Genomic DNA, 10,000 nt, shown 5'->3' with positions numbered 1-10,000 from the left:
CGTTTGTTTGTTGAACACAACAAAGACACATTTTAAGTTCACTTACGCAGATGTCGCTCCATTACTTTTCCTCCGTTGTAGCTGCCGTCACTTCTTTGTTGAGAGTGAGAAACACACATGTTCACATGATCAGCTGCCAGAAAATAAGTGGTATTATGATGAAGAGTGATCAAAAGAAAGTACTACGATGAACATATGGATTATAGTTTGTGTTTAAAAACCACACACACACACACACACTTATACTGGACTCAGTAATGTAAAGAACGACTCCAGATACTAACATGGAGCTCGTCCCTCAAATGTGATGGCAGAGGGGAAAGTTGGCTGTCTGTTCCAACAGGAAGCAGAGAAAAAAATAAAGAAGGGAGGACATGGGAAACCTCCCGAAACCACTGTATTGTCCCTCTCAAAGCTTCTCTTGTACGCTGCTGCCAAATCCACCACGGTGAGCATTTTCCCAGGGCTCAGGTTTAAGCTGCGCTTCTCTTGAAGACGTCCAGAGAAAATAAAAAAGGGCATTCCCGGTGCCTGAATGACGTAAGGCAGTCGCTAATCATATTTGTTCACCTGTCAGGACGACGAGCAGCACATCAACAAATTCTTGGCTCGCGTTCATCTTTCACCTCGTATGCTCCGTGATAATGGTGTTACATTTGAATGGGAATGTCGTCATGTGCAGCACCTTTGGCTACACAGTGTGGTATAGTTTACATTGCTCGTTCCAGAGTGAAATATAAGTCACTTGCAGACGTCATGCTTTCAAACAAACCTCACAGACACTTTGGTTCTTCTTGAAAACGCGGTCATCGTTTCACGTTCTCTCACATTCACACACCACTAAAGAAAGACTGAAGCACTGAAACTCTGACTTTAAATCCAGGGGAGAAGCTTCATGTCATCACACAGCTGCCTGTTATCTGGATCATTGCAGTCCAAACGTAACATGAAGCAACTGCAGTATCGGCTCATAACTGATGCGACAAATTTATACACACATTTCTCAACATCAAGTGTGGATGATGAACAAGCATGGCACGCCCTCACTGAGAACCTCCTTTATTCAAGTAATGCAAGAGGAATGAGCAAAGCCTTCCAGTATAACACCCATCTCTATGACCCAACACACACACACACACACACACACGCGCGTTTGTGCAACATTCTTCGTGAGGACACTCATAGACAAAGTGCCTTAATCATCACAGCTAAATGTCTAATCCTGACCCTTAGCCTAAAAGTCTTAACCTCTAAAAAGTCCTTTTAAAAGGTGACGGACGTGAGGACCAGTCAAAATGTCCTCATTCCCTGTGCTTTGTTTTTTGGTCCTCACAAAGACACCCATACAACCCTGCAGACTCACTTTAACCTTAACCACAATTACTACTGACCTAATCTTAATCCTAATCCTAATCCTTCTCCTAACTTTAACCTAACATTAAAACATGTCTTCACCTTAAAAGTTACTCATTCACATTATGGGGACTTGATTTTTGTCTAGTCCCCATAATGTGACTGTGTAAACAGATTTAGGTCCCCACGATATAAGGAATACCTGGTACACACACACACACACGCACACACACACACACACACACACACACACACACACATGCACACACACACACACACTGCTGGATGCTCCAAACGAAACGTAATCTCTCACCAGGGTAAAGTAACCAAGAATGTTGCGTGTGGATTTACTTACAAAATGAACATGTTGAGTCAATAACAGTGAGGATATCAGGTGGTGACGCTTGTGAGGGCATTTTCAAACTCTGTGTGTGTGTGTGCGGCCGCTGTGTGCTGCTGTGTGTGTGTGTGTGCGTGTGCGTGTGCGCGTGTGTTCCTCCTCCTCACAGACGGAGAGTATCTGACGTTCACCAGACACGAGCCCATTGGAGTTTGTGGACAAATTATCCCAGTGAGTATTCTCCCTTCGTTCATGTGACATGATGGATACAAATGAACATAAAGATAAGAGACGTTTGGCCGAGTTTCCAGAGACTTCGCCGGTTGCTACATTTGCCTGTTTGTTGTCGTTATGTTGTGCGTTTTCCAGTAATTCCCGGACAGTCACTGTTTATTCGGGTAAGCCTCCAGAATGACAGTGCCAGTGAGTTTGAGTAATAGGGAACGAGAAGCGAGAAGCAGAGGGCTGAGCTCAGGGATTTGACAGAGTGGGTTTGAGGAAAGGAGAATGGTGAGAAAGGAGAAAAACATCAAGGAGAAGGAGACACTGCTGATTGTGCAAGAGTGCAGAAAGCGTGTGGTTCTGTGTTTAGCCCCATGGGCTCCTTTATAAAGCAGAAATAACACAGGCCTGTGTGTTGTACAGTGATATGACTCTTTTTGCTCGTGTGTTGCAATTTCCCGGCTTTCTCAGAATTCTGTGGGAAGAGAAAACGCTGCACACGAGCGCAGAGAACATTTTCTCACTTGACTCTGTTTAGACAGAGAAAATGAGAGTAATCGACTTAAGAGCAATGACTTGTGACCACCCAGACGCATGACGTGTGTGTGTGTGTGTGTCACAGTGGAACTTCCCTCTGATGATGATGGCGTGGAAGCTGGGCCCGGCTCTCTCGTGTGGAAACACTGTTATCCTCAAACCTGCTGAGCAGACGCCGCTCACCTGCCTCTACATCGGAGCTCTGGTGAAGGAGGTAAATGACAGAAATGACCTGTTTGGAAAGAGCCGCGTTAATAATCCAACACCTCAATCCCAATCACTGAAAGGTTCCCAGTTTACCAAGAACACAGTGGATCAGAGTCTGGCCTGGACTTTATTTGGATGGTCTGATATTAATGTAACCACAAAAACAAAAGACACAGAACACACAGAACACACAGAACACACAGAGAACACAGAACACACAGAGAACACAGAACACACAGAGAACACAGAAGACACAGAACACACAGAAGACACAGAGAAACACAGAACACACAGAACACACAGAACACACAGAGAACACAGAGAACACAGAACACACAGAGAACACAGAAGACACAGAAGACACAGAAGAGTCAAAGACAGACGGGACATGAATGTCTTCCCTGTCTTTCCCACTGCTGTGCGTGTTCTGTCCTCTCGTTGTGTTTGATGTGCTGGTCGGGAGGTTGGGTTGGGTCCGGATTCCCTCACACTGCCTGTGGTTTTGCTTGGCTCTGCTGTCATCTCCGCTAAAGCTTGTTTCCTCTCATATTGTTTTGACAGGCCGGGTTTCCACCGGGAGTCGTCAATATTTTGCCGGGATTCGGGCCAACGGCAGGAGCTGCGATCGCTTCACACATGGGCATCGACAAAGTGGCCTTCACAGGATCCACTGAGGTACCTTTGTTTCACGTCAGGTGGCTCAGATTAGCACCTGCTTCGCTTTTGTCAGCAAACAGTGACCAACATGTGCAGAACATAAGAGCAGGCCGGGTATTTATGGGATGAAGTTTAAATGACAAACAAATGTGGTCTTACATAAGCTGCGTGCCCTGTCATTACGCCTCATCATGACGAGAGGCTCGGCTTTTATGCTGCACACACACACACACACACACACACACACACACACACACACACACACACACACACACACTCACACACTCACACACACACACACACACACACACTGAAGGTGACAGCAGATTCCTTTTCTGCACATCATTTATAAACATCTGTTATTTTTAACAGTAAAAACATCCACACTGTAAGAAAATCTAAAACATTTACAGCAATTCCATCCTATAATTTATGTTTAAAGTTTGAGCTCGAGCTGTAGATTTTAGCAGCTGCCATTATTTTATATATATATAGTATTCTTATACTATGATATAGTTAATATTAGAAATGTGAACACACACACACACACACACACACACACATCTTCTCTTGTTTTATCTTCTCATGTTGAGTGAACGTTTCCTTTGTGAATCGCCTCGTCTTTATTTACGAGTTCTCCTGTCGTTTCATGTGATCTGGAATCAATTAGTGACAGAATGAGAGTGAGTCAGTGCTGTAGAGACGACTGATGCTCAGACAGTGAGTCACCACCACCCCGCTGTAGTAGCTGATGGTGATGATACAGGTGGATTTTAGTAGCACATCTTCATGACTGTAACACACACACACACACACACACACACACACACACACACAGAGAGTTCACTGTTGTGTTGTTGTTGTTGGATTTTTGGATCTTTGATTGTTTTCCGTGCGCCTGAATGTTTTTTTCCTCTTTTCTCTGTCAGTGCTCTGGGAAAATAAAACAGAGTGTGTGAGGAAGAGGAATATGAATTCTGGAGTGTAGGGATGTGAGGGAGGTGTGTGTGTGTGTGTGTGTGTGATAACAGATATAAAGATAAATAGATTTATTTAATTCATCCCAAAAACTGCAACATAAAAGATTAACATATTAAAACATTACAATATGAAGTGTGTGTGAATACAGGATGTAGAATAAAAGTTTTTAATAGTGACTTCATGAAGACAGATCTGTCTCTGCGTCTCTGAGTCTCTGCATCTCTGAGTCTCTCATCTCTGAGTCTCTGCTGAGTCTCTCTCTGAGTCTCTGCATCTCTGAGTCTCTGCGTCTCTGAGTCTCTGCGTCTCTGCGTCTCTGAGTCTCTGAGTCTCTGAGTCTCTGCGTCTCTGCGTCTAAACCTCAGATGTGTTTCTTTTGGGTTCAGGTGGGAAAGCTGATCCAAGAAGCCGCTGGGAAGAGTAACCTGAAGCGAGTGACGCTGGAGCTGGGAGGGAAGAATCCCAACATCATCTTTGCAGATGCTGATAGTGAGTGTTGTGTTATCACGTGTGCGCTTTAATGTGGATGGATGGGTTTCATATAAACTCAGCTCACCAAGCTCAGGGTGCCGTGAGAGGGGGCTCCTCAGGCCTGTAAATCAGGAGAACGGACCCTGACTCAGTCGGGTGCTTCAGCCGAGACCCATAAATCAGTGGGTTACGTTAACCCTTCACGGGCAGCAGCAGGCTCCTGTCTCTCAGGTGTCCGCTAACACATTATGTCGACCGATGTTTACTAAAGCTTTTATAGGAGACAGACTGGTGCGCTCCAGTTCACAATATAAATCACAACAATTTAAGAATCATTTCATGTTTCTGACTCTTTTTACTGCCCTTTCTCTAACACGTGTTATTATTTTATATCATTTGAATGCGTAAACCAGCCACGAGATTTGTCTGATAAATAAATCACAGCTTAATTTTATGTTCTTTAAAACATTTTCACATAAATCTCAAGTAAAAACTTATTTGGCAACTGTGAAAAATGCAACATCTGTGGGCAACGGCCTGGACTCTGGGAACAACTCTACTTTTGTTTTTATATATATATATGTATATGTATATTGTATGTATATATTATATATAGTAACGTTGAGTTCATTCATTTTAAAGAATAGCAATTTTAAAAAACAACAAGTAGAAGAAGAAGAGAGTTTTAATGTTGGTTTCTGTTCTCAGTGGATTGGGCCGTGGAACAGGCCCACCAGGGCGTGTTTTTCAACGCAGGCCAGTGCTGCACGGCCGGCTCTCGCATCTACGTGGAGGAGCCCATATATGAGGAGTTTGTCCGCAGAAGTGTGGAGAGAGCAAAGAGGAGGACGGTCGGGAGTCCCTTTGATCCCACGACTGAGCAAGGGCCACAGGTGAGAGGAGACCAAGGATTTATCGGAGCTCATTTTATTATTTTAGATTGAGAACACCAGACGTTACCTTTTCCCTCCGTCCTCCTCCTCCACCACCACAGATCAGTCGGGAACACCAGAACCGCGTGCTGGACTTTATCCAGAGCGGCATCAGTGAAGGAGCCACGCTGGAGTGCGGTGGAAAAGCTCTGGGCTTGAAAGGTTTCTTCATTGAGCCGACAGTTTTCTCTAATGTGAGGGACGACATGCGCATCGCCAGAGAGGAGGTACACGGACACCAACGCTGTCACGATGCATGTGTGCTTTTATCTGGGCAGAACATGTTAGAATTCTTTATATCGCTAAATCCACTCAGTGTAATCTATATTCTGTAATCCAGAATATGATTTGATATTTATCCACCAAAGGGAAACGTATTTGTGTTACAACAGCAGATTAGATTATATAATAAATACAAGATTAAAACGGATGTGAGCAGTATTTCATGTTGGAATGGTTATATTATACTGTGCTGTTTTATTTAATGTTTCATCTGATCAGCAGAATATTCAGAATAATCTGAAGTTTTCAACTTGAAGTGTTGGATTATTAGAGTATGTTATTTATCTGTGTGTAGATTTTTGGACCGGTGCAGCAGATCATGAAGTTCAAAACTATGGAGGAAGTGATAGAACGAGCCAACGACACAGATTATGGTCTGGTTGCGGCTGTTTTCACCAGTGACATCAACAAAGCCATGACCATGTCCACCACCCTGCAAGTGGGAACTGTCTGGTAAGTTTCATCTGCCGTCTCTCGCTTTCTCTGCAATCAGGAACATTTTTCAGTATCAAACACAGCAGGCAACAGAAAGCATGAGCTGGCAACGCGCCACTCAACTCTCATTACATAAGCCACAAAGAAATGTTTTCCTTCCTTTTTTCACTTCTTTCCCCTCAGCTCAGACATTCAAGATGTAATAAATATCACGAGTAATGTGCCCGTGCAAGGCAACAATGTAAAACATAAACTGCAAATGTAAGCTGACTCCCCAATTTTGTAATTTGTATAAATGAAATGGCCATAAAATGTTACTTCTTGATTTCACCAAAAATTGTTTTGTTTCTTGTGTAATTACGTGCAGATGGTCATGGGCAGGGGTAGAAGTTTAGTTAACGTTCAACATCTGCCAAGAAATCTTCACAACTTGTCATAGTTGAGTGCAACTCCTCTGCGAGCTAAGAAAACATTTTCTCTTGTCCTTCATGGTGCTGAGGATTCTGGGAGACTTTCGAGAAAGACGTAACCTTTTTTAATCGCCGACACAAACCACACTGATGATTGACAGACAAGCAGCTGATGTCGTCCATGTGTCTTTTTCCTCATCGTGTCGTCAGGATCGTCACTCACGACTTTAGATTTGACCTTCAACCAGATTTCCATGAATATTTGAAACACAACGCCCAGAGAACCAGACCAGTCATTACTAAATAGAGATTTTTATTTTAAAATGAGTTTAAAATGTGTTATGTGATGTGATGTGATGTGATGACAGTATAATTGTGTTGCAATAGTTTTTCATCTCTTCTAAAAGGTTTGGGAAACACTGCACTGAGCTCTTGGTGTCTGAGAATTTCTCCTAAAAGCTTTTCCAAAACAAACTTTGGGCCTTAAACCACTGAATGTTTAATTCTCTGCAACCTCATTTTTCACAAGACAATATTAAATTGTGTCGACGGTCACTGACATTTGTTTGATTTTATTTATATTCCTTAAGTCCGGCTACTCTGCTCTCTTTACACCAAAACCAAACAATGAGCATTTCAAAAACAACATTAATGATAACAACGTATTTTAGCTCAGTGTGTGCAGATGGAGTTTGAATCAGAGACACAGGAGTGATCAATGTTTTGTGTATTTCCCAGGATAAACTGCTTCAACGCTCTGAGCTCACAGTGTCCATTTGGAGGATATAAAATGTCTGGCAATGGTCGTGAATTGTGAGTATGACTTGGAAAACGTCCCAAGTGAAAATATACACAGATTAAACACAGTGCTGCTAATACTGGCTGAGTGTTTGGAAAACCTGCTTTTCCAAAATTGCTTAACAGCACATAAATCTTTGAGGAGGATATTGCATTGTTCCATATTTGAAACCTTGAAAGCTAAATGAGCGGCTCGGTCACTGTTTGCTGTCGTCTGCTTTCAGGGGAGACTGTGGTTTGAAGGAGTACTCGGAAGTGAAGACCATCACGATGAAAATGGTCGCTAAGAACTCTTAAGGAAGCCACGTTGTTTCTGGGAGGAGGGAGCATCTTCCTCATCACTGACCTGACCCACAGCAACCATCAAAACTAGTTATCTCCATGGTAACGACAGGCGGTGACCACTTGCTGCTCTCTTCATCCTGAAATCAGCTTCTCCGTGGACAGTCCTCCAGCTCCAGTCCCTGTCCAACTCTCTCCACCTGACAACCACTGAACTACCCCCATACTCTACACCTTCTCCTCTAACTACACTAAAGCACTCTCAGAGACGATGGGGGGGGAAAGGGGGGGCTGCTCTAACTGCAAACCCCAATAACAGCCAACCGACCCTCACTCCCCTGATGCTGGATCCTCAGAGACTTAGTCACCGCACTTGCGATCAACCCTTTGCAGCCAGTTTTTCTTTGTCCTGTGCGATCTGATCTTCACAAACCTCATGTTTCATTGTCTTGATAGAATTAATGCAACCATGTCAGCTGATGATCCAAGAGTGGATGGAACGTTAATTCAGAATTCAATTTGATTTCTAATTGTCTTTGTTTATATTTCAGCTCATATGACTTAACACTGTATGTCAAACCTTTGACTGATGTAAACGTGAACGATTTTAACCTCTTAAAAGCATTTTACTCTCACCTGCTAAAAGAGGAGTAGATGTATTTTAAATAGTATGTAACTGATTTTCATTGATGTCATCTATGTTTATGTTTATACAATCTTATCCTATAAAATTATAAAAATGAACCTAGTTTTTTTCCAGTAAAAGCTTTTTCTCCACTAAACTATGACTTTTCTTTGTCAATTTTTGTACCACATACTACACTATGACTTTTTTTTAACATATTTTCTTCTTGTTGACATTAGTTAACAAAAAGCACCAGTTAGCACTGTTGAGGCTTTTTCAAGCCTTTTCAAGGCTAACTCTTTCCTCCCATTATCGCAGAGTCCTTGATGATGATGATCAAGTTGAAATCCTCGATGAAATTCAAATGACGCAAATGAACAAACGCACGCGACAGAGTGGTTTAGTTTGAGAAAGGTTTTTGGAAGTTGTTTTGTTTTGTTTTGACACTTTTTAGTTTGGTTTTGTTGTTTTTGAAACACCCAGACACACACACACACACACACACACATATATTCACATACCTCCAGTGGGATTTGAACCGCTGACGTCTTGAATCGTGATACGACGTCCTTGTCCACTGGACTACCTTCAGCGCTGGTGATTATCCCGACAGTGACAGAGGGTTACATGAAACGAGTTAACTGATGAAGGATCAAACAGTTTGTGATTCAATTTTTGAAAAAACCTCTGACCAAGATGAGAAACCAAGAAATTCAGAGTAAGAGCATGAAGTATATCAGTCCACCAGAAGATGACTTGTATCTCTGAGGTTATAAGTTCTAATCTTACAATGACGAGAAGTTCTAAATCTTTTAAATCTGTAGATCAAAAACTGAATTTAAAATCAACAAGAAAGTGTTTTTATGCAGCTCAATAAAAGTAGCTTCAGCTGTAAGAGTTATACTTGTGTGTGTGTGAGGTTGTGAGTTCAACTCCTATGATGAGGTGAAGTATACTATGACTTTGTTGTCTCATTTTGGACCAATTACTATACTATGACTTTTTTGTCTCATTTTGGACAACATACTTTACTATGACTTTTTTGACTGATTTTGGATGACATACTATACTATCACTATTTTGAGTTTGCATGTTCTCCCCGTGTGTGCGTGGGTTCTCTCCGGGTTCTCCGGCTTCCTCCCACAGTCCAAAAACATGCAATGTGGGGATTAGGTAAATTGGACACTCTAAATTGATCATAGGAGTGAGTGTGAGAGTGAATGGTTGTTTGTCTCTAGTTGTGTGTGGCCCTGCGATGGACTGGCGAACTGTCCAGAGTGTACCCCGCCTATCGCCCGATGTAGCTGAGGTTGGCACAGCACCCCCCGCGACCCTCTGGTGGAGGATAAAGCGGTTAGATGATGACTGACTGACTGACTGACTATACTATGACTTTTTTGACCAATTTTGGACGACATACTATACTATGACCTTTTTTGACCCATTTTGGACGACATACTATACTATG

The 10,000-nt window shown here is 42.5% G+C and overlaps 1 protein-coding gene across 1 annotated transcript in view; it reads left to right on the top strand.

Moving 5' to 3' along the window:
* aldh1a2 (aldehyde dehydrogenase 1 family, member A2) overlaps positions 1 to 8,689 on the top strand; it is an 18,106-nt gene extending 9,417 nt beyond the window's left edge. The window contains exons 5-13 of the mRNA XM_044016129.1: positions 1,863 to 1,924; positions 2,538 to 2,666; positions 3,221 to 3,334; positions 4,684 to 4,786; positions 5,477 to 5,661; positions 5,763 to 5,927; positions 6,278 to 6,435; positions 7,566 to 7,640; positions 7,850 to 8,689. Coding sequence (XP_043872064.1) covers positions 1,863 to 1,924; positions 2,538 to 2,666; positions 3,221 to 3,334; positions 4,684 to 4,786; positions 5,477 to 5,661; positions 5,763 to 5,927; positions 6,278 to 6,435; positions 7,566 to 7,640; positions 7,850 to 7,922 — 1,064 coding nt within the window. The 3' untranslated portion in view covers positions 7,923 to 8,689. The remainder of the gene's footprint in view (positions 1 to 1,862; positions 1,925 to 2,537; positions 2,667 to 3,220; positions 3,335 to 4,683; positions 4,787 to 5,476; positions 5,662 to 5,762; positions 5,928 to 6,277; positions 6,436 to 7,565; positions 7,641 to 7,849) is intronic.
* Positions 8,690 to 10,000: the final 1,311 nt, after the last annotated feature.

Source organism: Solea senegalensis, unplaced genomic scaffold (genome assembly GCF_019176455.1).
Source record: "Solea senegalensis isolate Sse05_10M unplaced genomic scaffold, IFAPA_SoseM_1 scf7180000014183, whole genome shotgun sequence".
NCBI classification, from domain to species: Eukaryota; Metazoa; Chordata; class Actinopteri; order Pleuronectiformes; family Soleidae; genus Solea; species Solea senegalensis.
This window is presented reverse-complemented; position numbering and strand designations above follow the sequence as displayed.